A 22,625-nucleotide genomic window follows, 5' to 3' on the forward strand; every position below is an offset into this window, starting at 1 on the left:
AGCAACTTTCTCAGCAATAATTTGGCCACTTCAATAGTAAACATGACATGAGTTTAATTTAAAAGTTTCAAGTCCCGTAAGAATTACGATGATTTCCCAGAAGCAGCCTTGGGGCTGGGGAGAGAAAGAAAAAAAAAAATACACCCAGTAAACTCTGAAGGGAAAAATAATGAGATAAGAAATTATTAATGAGATACAGATGAGCAACTGCCAAATTCAATGTAACTCCCTTTCAACACAGCCAAAGACTACAGATTTGACTGCAACATAGAGGCGGAACAAAGAATTCCTGGTTCTTCAGGGAAAGATGGAAACCATCTGAACCACCGTCCCACAGTTTGCACGTTTCAGCACTTGGCACGAACAGGTATTTACGCACACACGGTCTATCCCCCTGGTTCCACTTACCCACTGTGCTGTACCGAACAAAGGAAGACCTGCAATGTCAACTCACAGACCACAGTGCATCCAGCCCCAACATTTCTTATTAGTTTCCTCGTGGCAGCATGCAAACATTTTCTTTCTGTTACAGAAGTCCTTGGAGCCCCTCTGCTATTGGGCAAAATGACTACTAAGACAAATCTTAAGTGAAGAAAATTAGCTTTATTTATGTAAATTAGAAAAATGAATTGTTAGAACTTTGGTCAAATGGTTAATTCTGTACAATTTACAATTATATTTATATACAAAACTTATAATAAAATACAGTACATCACACTTTTCCTGAGTCACAGTGTGTTTCTCAGTTCTGTAAATTTTTTATTTCCTTCTTTCTTTTAAAGTAATTAGATATAAGAAGGAAATACTATCCTCAGTTTGACAGTGTTTGGTTTAGATAATACTGGTATTAAGAAAGGAGTCAATACACTGTATGTAGAAAATACTTTATAGCCATTGCAATTCCGATAAGTTATTTTTCTATATTAAAATATGCTCCTTGATAAAAACGTTAATTAAATACTCCTTAGTATGAGTTTGTTGCACTTTATTTGACACAAGACAAGCTGACTTCAAATATGTCCATCTCTCATTGCAGAGAAACAAAAATTTAGGTGAGTTACATGTATATATAACCGATCATTTAAAGATCAGGAAACACACATCCAGATAGAGCAGATGTCTGAATCGAGGCACAGTATTTTAAAATTGCTGTCCTATCCTGGACAAGATACGTAAGCTCCAATTGCCTGGCTAGCCTAATACAAAATTAACACAAGTATACAACCTGGAAAGTGAGACTATGTCAAGCAGCAGGGCACCAAGCCTGCAAATACTTACGTAGGGTAACAGTCCCACTGTGTAAAGCACTACGGAGTCCTCAGCGAAGAAGCGCTGCAGAGCTGTATTCAACAGCATTTCTTAAATCTCAGCCAGCTTGAGGAATTATTAGGATTAAAGCTATCGATATTACCTTTATTGAGGTGAATTTTTTGAGATCAGTGATAACCTGTTGTAAGGTGTACAAGGATATTTAATCTGTTTACTTAATGACGCAGTGTGTTAAATAAGTAATTAAGATAGATTACAAACTGCAAGTAAATTTATGACCCAGTTAAATCCATAAAACCAATCAGGGTAATTTATTTTTGACAAACATTGATTTAAAACAAAATTAGTTTTACTTAATGGCCAAGTGTGGGCTGCTCCTAAATATACGTATGCTAAAGTTCACTATATATTTTTTTAATATAGTCATTTGCATCTCTGGCATTTTAGTCCAAAATAATCCAAAAATACAGATTAGGTGACCTCTGATAGATTTATTCATAGTGTTTAGAGGTGGTTAAGAAGTTTTACGCTAACAGAAAGTTATGTAGAGATTTGCTTTCTCTTAAAAACTTTCCGTAATACTTCAGCGCAAACTGAAATACATGAGATCAACTCATAGTGATCCTACTCTGAATGGAAACTAAAAGGGACATTTTTACCGTTGGTATCAAAAGTGCATAAAATGACAATATAAGACTTTAAAGAAAATTGGTCTTTAGCTGAATGCTTGAACTTTTCCCAGGATTCTTTGCATGTTTAGCAGTCTTCACTTTCATGCTTTCTTGATTGCCTTTTACAGCTGACTCAAGCCTGGCTTTCATAGTGGGAGAGGAAGCCATTAGTTTTTTAAAAACTGATGAGTACTGTGGACCAATCTGCATCAGATTTTGCAAAGCAAACTCATGTAGATTTTTTGCCGAGTTTGTAGCAGAAACCAGAGCATTTTCATCCAAAAGAAAGGAAATCAGGAGGGGAAGAAGGCAGGCCACCAAATGAGCACCTATAAACATTGAGAACACAACTTAAACACACACTTTTGAAAAAAACCTTCAAATTCTAACCAGAACTACTCTCAGAGTTAGCATTTAACACAAACTGTAAAGCTGCAGATGTTATTTGAACTGTATGGTAGAAAGAACCAACATTCTTGTTAGCAATTTTGTTAGCAATTAATGTTCAGAACTGGATTCCTAGTGGTCACTTTGTTTTAATTTGTTACTTATGGCAACTTTCAGCGTGTCTAATGCTTTGAATACTAGTAATGGAAGTAACTTACGGTGCTTTTCCTCAGCAGTGGCTGTAAGAGCTGTAATCACCTTTATTCCTTCCTGAATGACCTGAAGTTCAGCAGCATTTTCAGGTTTTGCTTTTTCTGTTTCCTGCAGTTTTCTCACAATGGATGGTGCTAAAGAATGAATATAAGGATATGACACAGTTTTGTTTGGAAGCTGAAAGATGGAGTGCAGCAGCTGGTAGCACTTATACTGTACCTAAAGGGAAAAATCAAATTTGCAGTTACAAAGTGTAATACTTAAAAATACATGTCAGAGTGTTTTAAAACTCACAGCTTGTCAGATAAAAGGGGAATATTTAGGGAGGAGGAAAAACGTGCCTCAGCCTGAAAATTCATCAGGTTGCAGGCTGCTAATGCATAATACATTACAGGCGCATTATAACTTGTAATCAAATTATTAAGAGAAACTAGATCATGCTCCCTGTTTCTTTCCACTGAGTCCTACATCTTCCTACAGTTTTGACTTAAGGAAAAAATATTATTTTTGTGAAGACTATGTCCTAGCACTGTTTTGAAAATATACTATTTTTTGCAAAAACACATCTGACTGGAAAGAGGTACTTAAAACGTAAGCACTACCTCTGTCAAACTGTAGGCACAATTTTAAAAAGTCTCAAATGGCACAGTAGCTTGCATGTCACTGGAAGTCAACAGGACTGGAACTGTCAAGTTCCTACATAATTTCTGAAAGCCTCAGATGCCTAAAAACTTTGATAAAATTTTCAAATACATACTACCACTTTACTGGGCATCCCCAGTTTCCTATCAGTGGAAACCGATGTTTATAATACTAGAGATGTATTAATATATTAAAAAAAAAATATACAGCTTTCTTACAGCTGTAATTCTTACAGCTATTTTTCAAGTAAAGGTAACTGTTTAATTTTTTGTTACTACATGAATGTGCACACAGAAGATGCAAGAAAACCAGTTTACAGTGAATCCTCCCAATCAAACATGAAATCTAATGCATATTATTTTCTGAACTGGACTTTCAGTGTGAGGAAGTCCCAGCTCTTGGAAAAGCCATTTGTATTTGCAATGATAATAAATACAATTGTTTTTTTCCAGAAACATTGGTTTTTTACACGAAGAATAGTAACATATGAACTGTGGTACTACAATCTAAATCAACCATGTAAAAATATTTACACTAGGTCAGAAAAAAGCATTAATCTAGTTCAATATGCTGCCTCCAGCAGTGGCCAGGAGCTGATGCCTATGGGACAGTAAAAGTTAGGTAAAGGTACTTGCCCCAGCTCCCAAAGACCCACAGCTGAGGAATTTCCTGTGCAAAAGATAGTCGTTGTATACTGAAGATAAAATGAACAAATAAAATTAAACAGGTGCCTGAAAAACTACATAACTGTACCATGTACTTATTCAGTGTTTATAGCTCTGAGTCTGATGCAATAAAAAAAATAAATCATAGGAATACAGAATTGCATACAGAATAAAAAAATGATAAAATGCAGTGCTGGACATGTTCTTGCTAACTTGCTCAAACTATTTTTTAAAATACAACAGATATAATCAAGACAGAATTAACTGGAACCAACACACGGGGCAAGTGAAACAACTGAACAGAAAATAAGCTAAAATTAATTTAATATGATACTGATATTCTTATAACTTCACCAGTACTTACAAGAGGATCTTTTGAGTCAAGCGTTATTTTAAACTTCTCAATACAACGCTTTTGAAGGCACTCTATGGTAGTAACTTCTGGACTGGCAGACATAACAAATACTGTAATAGCAGTAAGCAGACTAACTTCATCCCGTTCTTGGAGAAGCCCATCTACTATCAATAAAGTAATCAGTCTGTTAGATTTGCATTAAAAAGTAATTCTATAAATTTAAGTGTTACAAAGAGGTAAAATAGAAATAGCAACATCTAAGTTTCTGTAGGGATGTCTTTTTTCAAATACATGACATACTCTGATGCACTGATATGGACTTCTACTGTAACAAAAGCCAAGGCCAAAACGGCAATTCAGGGGTGGCTATATGCATATTTAGAAGTAACAGCATACTCCTATTCCATTGTTCCTCTGTATAAAATACAAGGAATATCTTTGAAGAGCTGGTATGACATATTAAGCTACAACCTATTTTAAGAATAATATAAAACTTGCATTAAGAACATATATTCTTTTGCTATAACTTAAAAAAACCCAGCACTATAAACAGAAGTTCCAACAACAAATAAAAACTTAAGAGATTAAACATAAAGAATGATAAAAATACTACAGACTTGGGAAGCTGAAGAAGCAGCACATAGAAAACTAAGACAAAAATATTTTTTCTTGAACGACTGCTTTAATACCCTTTGCTTCAGTACAAACACTAATTCTTTGTGGAGAACCTGCATGCAGCACAGCTGTCTTTTATGCTCAACTGTACACTGAAACCGTAACTCCTGTTTATTCCATCCTACCATGTCCCTACATTGTGGCACTACCTAATACAGGGGTAAGGCTGCAAACCCACATTTACACCGTTAACAGATGGTGACTTCACATAACTGTAGGGACAAAACTGCACTATAGTTTCAACAGTACTTGGTAGCCAACTCATTTTCCTGTGACTAAGATCTCGTAATCTTTTTTAAAGATATGCATGAATTTAATTTAAATGAAACCAAACAACCTTTCACTCAAACATTTGTTTTGTTTTGTTTTTGTAAACACACAAACACAGAATTCATCCTTACTTTGATCCCAACAGTCAAGCACTGTGACCAAAGCACTCCGCAGAAGATCAGTCCAAGCAGTCCGACTCTTCTCTGCTCGAGCCATTGGAGAAGACAAGAGTCCTTTAAGTGCTTGTAGAGATGCAGCAACTGTCAAAGGTAACCGCCCATCTTGCAATTTCACAGCAGTTTCTTTAAGTACTCCAATAATTAAGTACAAGATAGTAGGAAGAACTGAAATACTTCCTGTAAAACAAAGCAAATCAATTTCACAGAAGTTAAAAAAAAAATCAGGTACCTTTTACATTTTTAAAAAAACCCTGAAGCCGTTTTCTTGGATTATCTTTTTTTACTTATTTATCATCTACCATAATCACATATGTGAATGAAGGCACTGGTAATTTGAAGAAAGATTTGAAATATCAAGTGACTTGCTATAGCAAAAATGGAGTCAGACTGCTTAAGTGAAGTTTTCCCCTCTTAAATTAGCATTGTATATCTATTCCTTGATGATTTTATTATATGAAGTGAGGAATTATGTCATGTTCAGAGAAAAGGAAGAAGAGAAAGATCAGAGCCACTGAGGAGCAGAAGAAGAGAAGCTATAGAAGTATACAAAGTACTGAATAGTAGAAAGCAATTTATGAGCATCTAAGCATATTTTTCAATGAAAATAATACAGTAAAGGAAATTAACAGGGGGTAATTTCAAAACTAGTTAAAAGCAAATACTTCTAGCAGATGTATAGTCAGCCAAGGATGTCACTGCTCCAGAAAATCACTAACGTCAAGAATTTAGTAAGATTAAGAAGAAGAGGATCCCAGACTAAAAATGCATAACAAAAATTCCTAGAATTATAATGAAAAACTCTAATAAATATTTTGGAAAAGAGGAGACCTAAGGAGAGAAGCAGATTGCCCCACAGCCTACTGAACAGATCTTCAGCTCTCCCTGAGAATCTGATAGTTGATCTGTCAGAATAAAAGACTATTAAAAAAAATATATTAAAAAAAAATCACAGGAATAGCTTGGCATAGCAGTTTTACATATTCTTATATCTTTGAATCTAATACAGAATTCTGCACATATTGGAGACAATCTAGATACCTGCATATTTACCTATTGCTCCTATCTTAAGTTCTGATTCAGCAAAGCACAGAGTTAAACATACGGCTTAATATGCTTATGTCCTCCTCTAATCAGCAAAATGCTTATGTTCTTAAGATTTTAATATACTGAAGTTCATGAGAGACCTGTTGAATAATGAGGATCTCTGACATATCCGTAAGTCTTTTCTGAACCTGAGGACACCTACCGTCTATTTTTAAACAGCCTAGTCTCTGAAAATCGACTATTGGAATTCAGTAGGAAATGGAGTTCATGAGCATCATTTATTTGAAAATTTTACTAGGCCTACACATCATGAGAGGTGCCTGAAGTAAGAGACATGGTAGTCATAGGACTATAACTGCAGTTACCTACTAAAGGGGAAAAATGATGCAATTCCACATAGGAATTATCTTCTCTTTGATTATGAGAGTTAGCTTGGAGATGCTTCCTTATTCAACTGACAGCATAAGCAAGCCTAAACGCCTCATTTTAGCCACCTGACTTAAATGCTTTGGTTCCCTAGTGTAAACATCCCATCTGGTCTGATCCTGCAAGCTGTTAGTTTGTAGAGTAACTTGAACAGCTGAAGACAATAACAACTACAGGGAGAAAAGAAAAATCACAGATTATTTTTTATACAAGACAGTTGCCCTTAGATTTAAGTGATGTTGTTTGTTCCCTTTTGCTTTGAACTGAAAAATAATGAGCTGCAGATGGAAAAGAGAAATCATATCACCACCCTACAATGATAGCAAGAACTACCTACTATTCCATTAAAGGATGCTACCCCCCGAAGAAGAATCTTGTAACAAAGAACAAATTAAGAAAAACGAAGAAATTTCCAGGGCTGGTAAATGCAAAAATTTGCATGAGGCGTAACACAGTTACCTAAGGTGGGAACAGAGGAGCAGGGTGGAAATAGTTTATAGGTGTGGCTGTAACAGCACTGAAAGATCGTATGTATGAATATGGTATTGGGGGGTGGGGAACCATCTTAAAGTTTGGAGTGAATCAAAAATGAATCATGGGTAAAAGTCAACTATTCTGAGAAATCAACCCTAACTCCTTACAGTGGTTTCCTAATGTTCAATGACAGCTTTTAGTCAAAGCTAACATGACACATTTCCCTTTTAAATTTAATTTGTATCTGCATTATAAATTCCAGAACAGACAAGCCAAGTACAATATAATCATGTAGCTATTGTACACTTGCCTGTATAAAATGAATCTATTAATTGCGCTGCTGCATGTGGGAGGAAAAAAAAAACTACTCCTTTAATTGCTTCAGGTTTGTAACTTGTTTTGTAATCTGACAGTCAAAAAAATAATTAGAACCGGAAATTTGCACAAGCAAATCAACAAAACTTGCTGCCAGATTTATCTAGATCAAAAAATCAGGTAATAACAAGGGAGCTCGGAAGAGCCCAATATTCTTTCATTAATCTTTTCCTGTGATGAAACAGCATACCTTCAGGAGAGCAGATTGCAGGAACATCAGAGAGAATAACTAATGCTGCTGCTACTAGTCTACTTCCATCTTCTGACAATAGCAGATGTTTCCCAGATTGAACTGCAGGGCTACAAGTTAATTTAGGGTTGAGCTGGGGAAGCTGTCTGACAAGAATACAAACACACAACTCCAGTGTTGCGAAGACTAATGATTTCCCAGGCACCAGTCCTCCTGTGTCTTTGCCTTCTCCAAATTCTGGCAACGTTTCCTTTTCTGCAGCGCCATCATCAACTGAAACCAAAAGAAGAAATATGGCAGAAATCTGCATGCTGTACCTTGTTTCCAAAAAGTTTACTTCTTAAGACTGCTTCATCACGATGTGACAACCTTGATACATATATGTGCATGCATATGTATTCAAAGACCTGGCAAACGTCCACCCTTCTGAATAAACCAAGTACGCACTGACTGTCAAAAGGCAAAAACGTGTGCAGTAGATTTAGACATACAACATGCTGAGGCACCATGCCAGTGATGTCACCTGATCTAAGTGCTTTGATTCTACTCCCAGTTACTCTCTTTCAGAAAATGAACTTTAGGAAGTTACAATCAGAGTACCTAGTGGAGCCTGGCTTGTAACAGCTGTGTGGGCTGACTCTCTCCATTGCTCTACTGCAGCTGATCCCAGTTTTTCACTAAGACTCCTCCCTCCCTAACATCACATGGGACTATCCCAGCTGCAATTTCTCCAGTTTCCTTCCTCACTCATGCCCTCTAGTCAACACCAAAGCCACTGGCTACCCATCATACCACCCCGGTTTCTTTTGTCAGGCGTCTGGACTGACTTAAGTAAACCAGGATTAGTCATCAACTGTGAAACGCTTCAATTAAGATGCATCTTGGAAAATCACCTTCAGGAACCCAATTTTCCAAGAATTGCTTTAACCCTAATAACGCGTATTCAACATCTCATACATTACTGTACCTTCTGCACTTCTCCGCTTTTCCTTCACGTGTTCCTGAGCTGCAAAAAGAATCAGCTGAACCACTTCAAGGGCAGCTAGCTGAATATCAGGTGATTCTCTGGTCAGTATAAGTCGATGCAAAACGTTCAGCAGCTCTACACCCAACTCCTACAGTAAGAAAAATGCTCAATATATCCCCATTTTATGCAGGAATTTTAGAAACTTGTTAATACTTGTAAAAGCCAACAGTATTACTCTTATTAACATAAGAAACACAGTATAACTGATACAATCACAGGAGTTGGTGTTTTCTTCAACATGCAGCTCCTAGCTCCAAGTAGCAGCAGTCCTCCTCAACTCTTCCAACAGAATAGCAAACATGGTAATTTAGAGATAAGGCACTTAATACTACAAAAAAACCACCCCAAGTAATCTCTTATCTTATGGTTTTTCAACTCTTGAAGGTGGGGATGCTACATTGTTTCCCTCCTACAGTACATGCATTTCCTTGGAGAGATCACCAGGAGTCAGCAGAACTTTGGCATGTCCACAGGCACACAGCTCCTTTTGCTGTGTTAGACAATTGCATGGCACACAGAATAGTACAGAGTTTCAAGACAAAAAAAACCAAGGAAACATGGAAGTTACTACTTCTTTTTAGGATCACTGGTGTGTTGCAGGTTTTTTTTTTGTTTTGGTTGCAGGTTTTTTTTTTAGCTTTGCCTTTTTTTTTTTTTAAATACCACTGCTTTTGTCCAGTTTCCTTTTATCATCTTCAATATTTATAACAGAATTAAATGAACTGTCCCTTGGAAGAAAGAGTAAGAGAACTTGTTTTTCCTGGAATTCTGTCTTTACCCAGCTCTCACCCTACCCACCCAATTACTCCTTCCTCACAAGACGTCCTGAAGTTCTTTGCCCCTCATTGACTTCTTACAGGTTCCATGTTGTGATCTTTTTCTCTCCTCCCTCTACAGCTTTGGATTTTGGTAAAGCATATAATTCACCTACTATTTATGTGCTGAAGATTCCTGGATATACAACAGAGTAGAGATACTCTTCAAACTAAAATTATGCCTTAACTCTGGGGGCCTTTTGATCATTAAGACATTACCTGATCACCACCTATTTTAGACCTTGGCCAGGGAACATCGAAGAGTGCCTGCAGGGCATGTAAACAGGCAATAATGTTTTCCATTGCTGCATCTGACCGAGGAGAGCAGAGAAATTCCACGCTAATTCCTGTAAGCACCAGAAGAAAAAACCCACATGTGCTTGAAATTTTAAGAAGTAATTTTGTCAATTACTAAGTAGTCTAACAGCAAGTTTAGCAATCACAGAAATAGCATGTACATCTTATATTAAGTGAATTCATTTCCTGTTGCCAATATTGTGGGGCAAGAACTCTATTTCCCTCAAAACAATGAAAGAACTTGAGCTTCTAGACAGTATAAGACATGATTATACTGGCTATTAATATAAATAAATAAAAACAACCAGATCAATTTCTTGACAGAACACTGAATTCTTAGGTCCAATGGATAGGCAGACAATTCATAATGAGTATATAGCAGAATATTTGCCTAATCACACTGATTTATGTAATAGAAGGAAATAATGGAGAAGGTAGTAATAGTTCGTAAACTCAAAGACTTAGGTTTTATGTTCCTATTTTACAAAAATGCTGAAGATCACAGCTACCACAATAGGATCACCAGCAATAAGTATATTACATGAAGCCTAAGCTTGCAAATCCTAGGGCAGACAGAAACAATCACTTTTTTTCTCAGCTTTCAGGATTCTTCAGATGACATTTTATGACACTGGAGATAAACTCCATATAAACCATGACCCATAGTCTCATCCCAGTTGTACAGCTGTAATTCCAAAATGTGTGATGACTTGGGAAACTGATCAATGTACACTAAAGAACAGCGGTGCAACAGGAAGTGTCCATGCTTTAAAGTTTTTTCAGTTTCTTTGTAGGAAGTGAAAAGTTCTGAGCAAGTAGAATACGCTCAAAAGCAGAATAAACAAGCCAGGTGTCCATGGTAAAGCATATGAAATTTGAAGCACTAATCCAGTAGTATGAGAAGCAGGGGAAACGAGCAGCTTTGTATGAGAGGTCTCACTTTTAACTGAGGGAGCAACAGAGTTCAAAAGGAAGCTGGCTCTGTGCAGGAAGACTGGGATTTAAAAGAAGCCATACACATCTGGGTCATACAAACCCATTCCAAAAAGGGATTGCAAAAGAAGGATACAAAAGAGAGACCAAAGAAAAAAAATACAACCAGAAATGTCTAATTGTGTAAATTAAGAGAACTGGGACTGAATTCAACTGCCTGGTTAGCCTCTGCAGTATCAGAGGCTTTAACAGAGCTTTATGTTAACTTAAGGAAACACTTTTTTACCGTGAGGGTGACTGCACACTGGCACAGGTTGCCCAGAGAGGCTGTGGAGTCTCCATCCATGGAGATACTCAAAACCCTCTTGACATGGTCCTGGGCAACAGGCTTTAGATGGCCCTGCTTGAGCAAGGAGGGAGTGGACAGGATGACATCCACAAATCCCTTCCAACCTACACACTACTCTGTGATGTAAAACTGTGCTTCAGTGACGCTAAACCGTACACTGTAGTGCTACAACTGTGATAAAATCTACCCTTACACATGCATGTTTATGAGAAGAGCACTAAGCACTTGTTTAGGGCTTGTTAAGCTCACACTGAGTGTTTTTTCTGCCACATTGGGAAAATGCTCTACAATATTCTCACTAGGACTTAAAATTCTTCTGACTGTATATTTTATCAAGAGATGCAAAACTCAGCAGTGCAGTTAAATGTGAATAATATTCTGTTAAAAATGACATTCTGGGTTACAGCATCTAGACAGATTACGCACTCACTAACCCAAGAGAAGATGAAATCTGTCAGTATTCACATCCTCAGGAGATTTCACCAAGGGCCTGGTAGAAGAATCTTGACACATTGTAGTTGGGGTGACAGGTCTAGAAAGATTAGTAAGTCCTTCGTCTGGATCAACAACGATGAAACCTGTGCTAGTAAGCCACAATGCTGTAGCATAAAGTATCAGTGCCCAGGAGTTGTAGTAATGAGGTCTGGCATTTTCAATAGTCTCTGCTGTATAGAAAGTACCACCTACAAGAAGAGAAGTTACAGTTTTAAGGATATCATTTATTTTCAGTCTTTATCTTTAGATAGGTACACTGTAGAGGAATGAAGGCAGTGGGTTGGTTGGCATTGATGATGTGCACCTGTGGCCTTGCCTCAGCGGCAGTGAGTTGATTGACATGGACGATGTGCAGCTGTAGCTCATTCCCACTAAGTGGTTAAATAGCCCTGAGGATTGTGGGAGGGGTCAGATGAAGGAGGGACAGTGTGGTCTGACCTCTGGAGGAAAGAGAAACAGCACAGACAGTAGAATCTGGCTGATGGTAAAGCCTTGTTGCAGCCTACTAGTTTGTTTGTGCTGCAACAGTACGCAATTGTGCGTCTTCTCTATACAATTCAACTTTACTGTGATCTTAATACAAGTCAGCCAGGACATAGTGATGTGCACTTACAAGTAACTTATGAAAATACATTGATTTGCCTTCTTACCTTCAGTAGGTAGCTGCGATGCATACTCTGAAGGTAAAGTTAAGAGCGCAAAATCCTGAAGTGCAGCAAGCCAGAGCTTGCTCAGTGTTCCAAGATCTGCCTGTACCAGGTCCAGAAGTCCACCAGCTGAAGATGTTACATCTCTGTAGCTTTCTTCTGCAGAGTTTGCGACTTTTAAACAGTGACTGTGTGCATCACTTGGATTTTTCTGCTTTTCAACAGCAACTATGTAAACCTGTTCATATATTTGGAGAGAGTTTACAAATATTAATACTTGGAAAACTACTGTGATGATTAGCATGACTGCCTGTTGAGTGGGCATGAGGTTTCATAAAATCTATTCCTTTGTTAAGCCCAGCAGGCATGGGTGAACAAGCACTTATTTTCTAAACCTTCTGAATCCAGCCCCCCAGCTAATCTTGATACATGAGTCCCAATAAAGGGAAACCTACTAAAATTCCTAAACATCGCTACAGTTAACTTCCCTGCTCTTAAAAATTAATATATTACTTGTGCAGCTTCAGCTTCCAACCATCAAACACTGTTGCAGTTATAGCTACAAGACTGAAGAACTTATCAAATAATATACCTATAATCATGATCCTGAAACCATAGTCAAATCATTCCTAAATCTTCTTTTAACTGAAATGACATATTGCACTTGCAACCAACTTCTCAAAATTATGTATTGCCCTGTGGGCAGTAAAGGACAAAGTACAGTTTTGCACCATTTGCAAACTTTGGGTGTTACCATCAATAGGGTAGCTTCAACAGGACAAGGTTAATTTCCCCAGCTGCTTCTCTAGTTATCGAAAAAAGAAGGCTTGAGAATGTTGCAGACCAGCAGCCCTCTTTTGTCTCTCCAAAGCGTCCCTGGAGGAAGCTCTTCTCCTCAACCATAAAGGAGACATAGGAGCCCAGTTCAACTAATCTAAAGTGAGCTTTTGTGAGTATGTCTCCTGCAATTATGATTCCTGTTATCTTTTTTGAGTTTGCTAGTTGTACTGGGTTGACCCAGGCCAGCAACTAAGCACCCACCAAGTCCCTCTCTCACTCCTCCCTGCAACAGGATGGAAGAATTCCTTCGAATTCTGGAAAGAAGAAATAATTAAGATCTTAACTATGAAGGAACCATTTAGGGCTTAAGTGAAATATTTGTAAATTACAGGTCACAAGAACTTATTCCCAGTTTACTTTGTCATAGTTTCTCACATTTGAGGTCCAGTAGGAAGTTATATAGAATTTGCTTTGAAGACTGCTCTTAATTATAGACTGGAACAACCTACAGATCTTCACTTCTTATAGCTGAGCCTCATACCTCGTCTGAATTTTGTCTCAGCTTCTGGCCAGTGATAAGTTGTTACCATATGCCACTAAAAACCTTTTCTCCACACCATAATTTTAAACCGATCACAGCACCTTATCTTTTCCTGAATAAAGAGACTAATCTACCTAAATCTCTCAGTGTAAGCATGTTTTTGAGATTTTTATTCTGACTTGGTAGCTTTTCTGCAACGGCTTTCCTATTTTGCCAATATCCTTTCTCAAGTACAGACACCAGAGGTTGGTATGTTTTTCTAAAAATGTTCAAATAAAATCTGTTGCCTGCTTTCTCCTTCAAAAGAGCTCCCTGGATATACACAGAAATATCATATTAACTACACAACATGCTCATATTTAGCTGGTTATCGACCATCAGCATCCAAGGTCAATATCAGTGCTTTTTAAGGCACATCTTCTAGAGATTATGTACATTGTTCAAATTTTTGACTTTTTAATATCTAATCTTTTAGCTACATGTATTAAAACAGGCATTCATGTGCGTTGACTTTAAGACAGTTAGGCAATGCAGCACTGAACTGACATTGTTAACTTAAAAGAACTACCTGTAAGAAATGAAATGCAGATAGACAATAAGAAAAATTACACCTATTTAAAATGACACATTCAGTGGACCATCACCACAGCCATTTATACCATGGCAATTTAAAATGAATACTGAAATACTGAACATATTAAAAAAAATTGTATTTAAGTACTAGACATTTCTTAACGTATAGTGAAATACAAAGTTTAAGTAGCAGTGCTTTTGTCAAGTTTACAAAGTTTCATGTACTGTTTAGAGGCAGCGAAGTAAAGCAAAGGACCAGCAACTTCTATTTAACAAAGCATGTAAGAAATTCTTGAAATCATTCTGTCTGAAAGGTTCTAACCCACCTACCAGCTATCAAGACTATAATTACATAAACTAACTGTTACACTAACCTCTGCCCAAGCCTTAAGCACAGCCAGGATCTCCATAGTTGAGGTGCTTTCATTATATTGTTGACTTTGTGCTTCTTTACCAGCCTGCACTTTGATCAGAGAGGATACAAGCAACTGGTGAACCCTTCGAAGATCATTAAGATCACTCACTACACCACTTGCTATCCAGGCACTGCAGACCTAGTGTTGTAAAAAAGAAACAGTAAGAAACAAGAGCCAAACACCACTGGATACACTTTTCTTCCACCTGTAAAATTACGGAAACCAGATTTAATTTCTACTGACATACGGTTACTCTCAGATAATAATCAATGTCAACTGACATTAAAGTTGTACATAAGTAATAAAAGCCAAAAATATTAGAGGGATGTCATAAGTAACAGCCGAAGTATCAACTGCTACAAAGTTTCCTAAACAAAGTTTCCTAAAAGATTTTGAAGTACATAAAATCTTCAGTTGTTACAGTACAGAAGTAACATGGATGACATTATTTTGTGTGCACTGAGGATCTGAGGCTAGATGATTCGTTTCTTTTTTCTTGTGTGGCCTATCAAGCAAAAAGAAAATTTCAGAGTGTCTGTTACCTAAGACTTCTGACTTTTAACACTTGCCTGACATGCTTTTGCTGTGACATCAGGAGGAGTTTCGGGAGCAAAGGCAGGCCTAAGCGCTGCTCCAACCTAAAGAGAAGTTAAACAGTATTTAACACATATTAATACAATTAACTAAATGGTTATTTTTCATCAGCAGGCCTTGTTGCTGTTTTCCTTTATAAAGCAGTATCCTTTCATTTTTCCACAGACTGTTTCAGTGAGGTTAAAGAGCAGGGAGACAGCTGCAGTCACACTTCTATTGTTCTGTTTTGCTTACACTGAAGATGTGGTTCTCTTTGAGAGGGGTCTTCAAAGTTGATCCTATTCTTTGCACAGTCAAAAACTGAAAAAGAAACCTCTTCTTTCCTGAACTCTTGACTTGATGAGTAGCCCTCAAAAGAAAAAACAATGTTCCAAGCCATGGAAGACTTGTGTGACACCTAACGAATGCCATCTGTTTACTCAGAAACAAACAGCTGAAGTTGGTCAACTTTGCAAAGTGAAAGAAGGGGAGAGAACAAACCCCATTCACCTAATAAAGAACACACAAACATACACTTAGCAGGTTGCAGAGATTTTACCTACTTACACTGTTGAAAGCTATTTCACTAAAGGCTAATGAAAATTTCCCTTGCTGCTTTAGCTGGTATCAAAAAAACCCAGACTTAAGTTTGATGCTTTTTGGGATGAAAGTACAAAGTGTAGTACAAGTACTACAAATAAGTGAAAATGAGGTTGTTTTAATGACAAGTAAAGACCCCCTAAAGCTCAGACTTCATTAAAGGAACTTCTGAACAGGGTTTCAGGAAACCATTACTTAAGTCTGGAAAAATTTCTATCCATCTATTTCTGGTTATTGTTATGGAAAAAAAAATGGACAAGAAAAAGACTAGATATTTAACTGCTTCACATCTCTTCAACTTCTTTGCAACAGCTGATAAGATCTATGCATAGTATTACCAGAAACACTTTAAGAGCAGGAAAGGTTAAAAGAACTATTAGCTCTACTTGCGACCTGCTTGATGGTTTTGGACAGAAAGGACAGATGGTCTATTTTTTTTTCCCCTTAGTAGTTCCAGTCTAGATGTCCTTTCCTACAAAGAAGTGCCAGTAGAATAGAATTCTAATGGCAAAAGCAAGATCAAAGTGGGTTAGTATGTCTCCAAGGTCAGGGTCTCTTGATTTCTATGACAGAAAGTGATCTGACTTATTCAATGCCTGCTAGAAATCAAAGAATGGGAGCCAGATGAGGCTTAACACAGCTGCCTGTCATATTTAACACAAGTGCAGTCTGGAATGCAAAATGTTCAGAACATTGTTTCTCTAAGTTTCAACCAAGACTTAAATTAAATAAACCTTGTGAGCACAAGCCATGCTTTTACCTCCTCTAGCTTAGTTATTGACCAAGATCTCCTAGCGTGATCTCTGGTACACAAAGGCTACTTCCTTGTAAGCAGAGTTTTAAATCACAGCTGTCCCTAATATTTCTTGCAATACTTCCACACTTTGAAACCAATGCTTTAAAAAAACCCCCAATGTTCTGGTTTGGTTTTGCTGTATTTGAATAGGAAAGAGGAAAAACTGTTCAAAAAATGAAAAAAATCTGGGGCTAAAACATTACATGCCAATTGAAAAGATAACTTCCTTAGAAAGCAAATCCAAAGAAATTAGTAATAGTTTCAGTAACAAACTAATTGAAAGAAAACTCTATCACTAGGCACTGCAAAAAACAAATCTCTTTCAGTGATTAGCTGTAACTCTAAACATTTCTGTTATCAGCAATGGTGCTTACATTGGCTTGATATTGCTCCAGAATTACATGACCTGGAAACTCTGGTTCTGGAACAGCTGCAAACTTTCGAACAACAATTTGCAATGTTTGAAGCCCAGAAAGACGAAGCTGATCACTGTGATCTGTGGCAGCCATAAAAGCCATACGGATCAAGTCTGCTAAATGCAATACCAAAAAGTCATCTGAAGAGAAAACAGAAATTAAAAAATAAAATAGTTTTATTAAATTTAGATTTAAACATAATATATTTTATAAGACTGCTCCCAACATTTTCAAAACGCGTATTTTACATTTTTCCTTACCACATATATAGAATTCACTTAAGGCAGCTTACACATACAACAATCTTACTGGGACATCTTTTGTTAGCTGATCTGGACTCCCTTCCATTTGAACGTAAAAAAAAGGAAGTACTTAGAATAAAGCACAATTATCTTTATGTATAATGCTGATTTTAAAAAAAAATGTTTTGAGGAAAACACCTCCATACAAACACAGAGAGGTACTGGAAGTTGGCACTGTTTTTCTACTGGTAATTATGCAAATTGTGGAAACATAAAAAGTGGAGTTTTTAGTCAATCCTCCCAGATACCAAACTGTGATGTGATAGCTGGTGCCAACTATCACTTCTGATTGCCAGTGCTTAATACAGAAACAATAGCTTCCTATGCATATGCCATGGCACTACAATCAGGAAAGTGAGTGTAAATGCTGCAGTGATATGCCAATATTTTGGCAAATAAAAATTTATCTTCACCTTAATAAATACAGGCTTTAATCAGAGTAATGAAAGGTTTCAATGATTACAAACAACAAAGTTGTGATGAATTTCATTCCAATCCAAACAGCTAACATTTATTTTAAGCATACTTAGCATTCTGTGAAATTCTTTCAGTGCTTAACACATACCTCTTGAATCACGTTGTTTTCTTTCCTGAGCCAAAGTTACGTCAAAATGTGCACTGCCTGCATTTTCACACTGGCTTATAATTTTACAAACACACTCTGCAGCAAAAACTCTGGTAGACCATCGTGGGTTACTGAATGGATGGAACCTTTCATCGAGGTCAGATGTTAATACAGATGCATCGTCTGCTTTGGCAGCTTCCTCTTCTTGAGTGGTATCTACTGAAGCTACTGTATTGAAATCTGTATTTAGGACATGGGGGGGCAGAGGCGGGGGAGAAGAAATGTAATATTCTTTCTTAGTGTAACTGAAAACTACAGAAGAACTCATAAGGAAATCTCTTCAAAGTCCATCTCTAGCCTCCAACTCGCTATGAATCCCTCCAACCTTGGTGTCTTAAAAGTAAATGCCAGAACTGAAAATAAAATGTAACAAAACTATCTGCATTTGGCTGATATTACTTGCTGGAAGACAAAATCATTACCACAAAAGTAAATGAAGAACTGCAGTGGAAGAAAAAAACCCCTACTCTTCAAGTAAGTGTGACACATTAGAAACTGTTACCTTTCCAACTCAAAAAATCTAAATCCATAAAGTTTTCCTCCTGCGCTGCAGGCAGAAAAAGAAATTCTTCCCCTTCCCCCCCCCTCAAATACTTAGCACAGTAATTAATTTTCTCTGATCAGGATTTTCATTATGATATAGGAGGTCTGCATCATTCTGATTATTAATAGAAGAGAGGATCTGAATATTTTTCTTGTACATAACTGCACAGGACCCACAAGCTCAAATGTGTTCTGCATTTTCATTTCTGATATGGGAATAAGTTAACATTAGGATGAGAAATCAACAAGAATATGAACAGGCAAGACATACTAAAATGTTTACAAAAACTTGTTCAACAGCGAAAAGGCAATCAGAAGGGAGAAAGTCATATTCCTTCTGAAAGAACTAAATTAAAAAGGGTCCAATGTTTCAATAACAAGGACAACAATACAGTTCATAAATGTCAAACATTCAGGAAACAAGAATACTTTCCCGCAGTGACACACCGTACTGCTGCAGGCCTTATTGTCATCATGTTCTCAACTACAGCATATTAGGACTTACCAGCCGAGGCAGCAAGAACATCTTTACAAAGCTTCAACCAAAAAGAGAGCTTTTCAACTGCCATTGAAGTAAGCATGTGAGTCAGAATCTCTTTGATATCCTGGCACAATCTTTGATCCAATTCTTTGTCCAACAAGCCCAGCAATGCCCCCTCCAGGCCTATTTCTCTGATGTTAACATCTGCCAAGAACAAAGGTCCGTGAGCTGAACGCTGTACAGCACAGAACTGCAGGAATGACCACAGAAACCCCACTGAAGTTTGCACATGGAGTATCTTGTGAACAAACATTTAGCTCTGAAATACTTCTGAAATAATAGTATTAATAGCTTGAATACCATATCTAAGTCACCTGAGTACAAAATAAACAACAGGAAGTTACGCCAGGGGAAAAAAAGAAAAAAAAAAATCCTACTCTGAATTCCACAGCATCTGAGCTCCTGAAAAAAATTACTTGGACATCCAATTCTTCACACTGGCTCATAAGGTAGTTCTAAAGTTCTGTTTTATCTTGAAAGGGAAGTTAAAATTATTCCTCAACAAAGCTCAAAACCAAACACATGGAAATAATTTGTTAAATGAAAAATTTTTACTTGCCCAATATTAGCCATTATAAAAACCAGCCGTTTTACGAAATGGTGATAGCCCACCTTTTCTGAAAATTTCTAAATGAGCTTGAAAAGAAATCCAAAGTGAAATCATTTATTACAACTATCACCTCACAGGAAGGCACAAGAATATAAACTAGTAATCATACTCAGGCCTTTTAGCAAAAAATCCAAACCTTTAGTAAGTTAAAAATTCTAGGGACCCCAGCTAAGCATTACTTAACTAGTTCTCCAAAGAGGTTAACAGAAACTCTATTCAATAGATTGTGTACACCTTTCCTCAATGACAGATTTTTAGTTTAAGAAGAGATTTATGCGAGAAAATACAACTATGAATATGCATGTAAAATGCAGGGCTATAAAGCAGTTACTACAACAGCTACCGGCTAGATAGGCTTAGGTTTCTCTGGAACTCCACTTGCATTTTCTCATTTAGTGGCCGTTACTACCTACAGTATATGAAAAGCAGTAGTATCTTTATTTTATCACTAAGAAACAGTTTGGATGCTTCCATAATTTGGTACTACATAGAGAACTGAAGCAGAAAACCTTTTTGAGTGTCAAGAATATAGCAAAGTTTTCATAACCATAGCAGAGTATGTTTAAAATTCACTATCAGTGTATCGATCTCTTTGATCTCGAAACTTCAATACATTACCTGGAGTAAAATCTTCTCTGCTTTCTTTAACTAATGCAACAGCATATTCTGATACTTCAGCAGCTTCTCTTTGCACAAGCTGACGTAAGCAAGCTACCACTGCACGTCTCAACAGCAAGTACGAGCTGCAGAGATTCACCTGAAACACGTAAGAAGAAACAGTAAGATGGCTAACAAGCCTTACAGCAATGCCTCAGTAAGGCTGGTATTTCCTGAACAACTGCAGTTATGACAAATCTGTGAAGTTGCTAAGCATGTAATTGATGATTTTTTTGCTCAGCTTTTTTTTTGGTATTTGGGTTTTTTTGGTCTTTATATATATATATATAACCCCAGATGAAAGATTTTGTGACTCCTGTAATCAATTTTAACATATCAGTACTTTTAACATTTTTTTCTCCAAAGGTAACTTGTAAGACTGGTTTGGGGCTGGTTCCAACTCCTACCAATATCAGTAGCAAGACCCTATTAACTTCATGGACTACTGAACTGTGGTCTCCATGAACAATCACCTCCATTCTTTGACTACAGGGTATATATAATGGGCTTCAAATCTCAGTGTAAGAGAAGAATCTCTCAAATCATCCTCAGATGTAACTACAGAAATGCCAAATACAATAACCAAGGATGGGACAGTCAATCAGGCTTCAGTAAATTTGAACTCCATGCATGAAAGGAAGTTTATTAGAAAAGGCAAAGAGAACACTGTTGCGATTTCATCACAAAAAATACTATATACTCGGATTACATTAAAATACATTTTGGAGAAGGTGAGAGGAAGGGTGAGTTACTGGTGAACGTATCACACTGAGACAAGTCAGCTCTCCTGAGAAGTTGCTAGCAAAAAAAACTTCATAGCATCACCATATTTTAACACCACCATGCCAGTGTTTGGGTTTCATGCTGAAAAATACATGATTAACAGATTCATTACTACAGGAACAAGGAAAAACACTTAAAACACCCAAGACACAGCCTCAAGATTTTTTTATTAGTGAAGCTTTCTGATTTTTATTTGCTTGCTTTCAATTTTAAGAAAATTCTGAAAGGGATCCCAAAGATAGAATGAACCAGCTGTGTGGCCAAGCAACATGGCTACACCAATGTTTATGCAGCTTCTTTTAAATTAGGCTAAGATTATGATCAAAAAGGTTATTCTCTACAACTAAGCAATTGTGTACCCTTAGTTGTCACCATGCTTGGAATAGAAAGAGCTGAATGTCTGCTGCAGGGAAACCTTGCAGTAAGGTCATGCTCCTCATTTGCCAGCAACCGGTCAATATATGTTAGTCAAAATGACTAATGTATGTTAGTTAATATACAGTTAAAAAGAACAACTTAAGGACAGAAAAAGTAAGTGATACAGAATTTCAGCTTTGTTACGTTAACAAAACTAAGCTTTCTCTTCCGCATTTCTATGCATGCACATGAACCTACAATATCAGAATTACGTATTTAATATACACAAAGATACAGTCTCTACGTAATTCCTTGAAAAGAAACCTGACTCAATACGTATGTCTGCAAGATACCTTTAATTGAAAATTTAAAACCAAGTAAGGCTTTTAATGCAACATTTATGCAAGCAGGCTACACATTCTACTTCAAGTTGGACATGCAAAAATTCCGTGCTCATTTTTAACAGGGAAAAAGCAGAGGATCCAATTCAGGCTACTGAAAAATGCAAGACGCACATTTTTTCCTCTCTCTCATTCTCCCACATTCTAATCAGGGGACAGGACTAAATAACAGACACAAAATGCAAGCATCACATACAAACTGAAATGAACAAACAGTTCCCTTTCTGTGCTTAACACATTACAAACAAAATTAAGCCTCACTTAGCAGATAAATGAAAAGTATGTTTGCCATCTGCAGAAAGTTAGGAAGGGTCTGGTTAGGATGACAACCAAATGTGACTGGACATGCTAAAAGAAATTACATTAAGATGGTTAAAAGGAAAAGATAAAAGATGAAATAAAAAACACCACTGCAAACTTCGAAGGTTTAGCATTAACAAGGCACAGGGACCTACCAACACAGAATTATCCAACAAGATTTCCTGCACAAAAACAAATGACAAACCAGTCATGACAAAACCAAAATATAGATAGCACAGTGATACTAACCACACATGGAGACCGTTACATGTAAATTCAGCATATATTAAAATTCAGAACCTTATCTCAGACCTACCAAACCCCTAATTTGCTTAGTTCGTTTATCTTGTATTTAATGTTGAACAGACTTAAATTTCAAGCCAGCTGCACCTAAAATTAGTTCTTTAAGAGTA

General features: G+C 37.0%; 1 protein-coding gene across 8 annotated transcripts in view; it reads right to left on the bottom strand.

Moving 5' to 3' along the window:
* Positions 1–583: 583 nt before the first annotated feature.
* HEATR5A (HEAT repeat containing 5A) overlaps positions 584–22,625 on the bottom strand; it is a 66,872-nt gene continuing 44,830 nt past the window's right edge. For 5 of the 8 annotated variants that reach the window (XM_055715904.1, XM_055715907.1, XM_027812505.2 and 2 more), the window contains 16 exons: positions 22,368–22,394; positions 20,333–20,471; positions 19,069–19,248; positions 17,961–18,200; positions 17,052–17,233; positions 15,278–15,346; positions 14,667–14,846; positions 12,402–12,636; positions 11,691–11,939; positions 9,897–10,024; positions 8,803–8,950; positions 7,836–8,108; positions 5,279–5,503; positions 4,212–4,366; positions 2,546–2,759; positions 584–2,269 (listed from right to left, as the gene is read on the bottom strand). In XM_055715904.1, the coding sequence (XP_055571879.1) occupies positions 1,968–2,269; positions 2,546–2,759; positions 4,212–4,366; positions 5,279–5,503; positions 7,836–8,108; positions 8,803–8,950; positions 9,897–10,024; positions 11,691–11,939; positions 12,402–12,636; positions 14,667–14,846; positions 15,278–15,346; positions 17,052–17,233; positions 17,961–18,200; positions 19,069–19,248; positions 20,333–20,471; positions 22,368–22,394 (2,946 nt within the window). In that variant the 3' untranslated portion in view covers positions 584–1,967. The remainder of the gene's footprint in view (positions 2,270–2,545; positions 2,760–4,211; positions 4,367–5,278; positions 5,504–7,835; positions 8,109–8,802; positions 8,951–9,896; positions 10,025–11,690; positions 11,940–12,401; positions 12,637–14,666; positions 14,847–15,277; positions 15,347–17,051; positions 17,234–17,960; positions 18,201–19,068; positions 19,249–20,332; positions 20,472–22,367; positions 22,395–22,625) is intronic. The other 3 variants (XM_055715908.1, XR_008733127.1, XM_055715909.1) reach the window with 3 other exon arrangements.

The sequence above is a fragment of the Falco cherrug genome, chromosome 7, assembly GCF_023634085.1.
Source record: "Falco cherrug isolate bFalChe1 chromosome 7, bFalChe1.pri, whole genome shotgun sequence".
NCBI lineage: Eukaryota > Metazoa > Chordata > Aves > Falconiformes > Falconidae > Falco > Falco cherrug.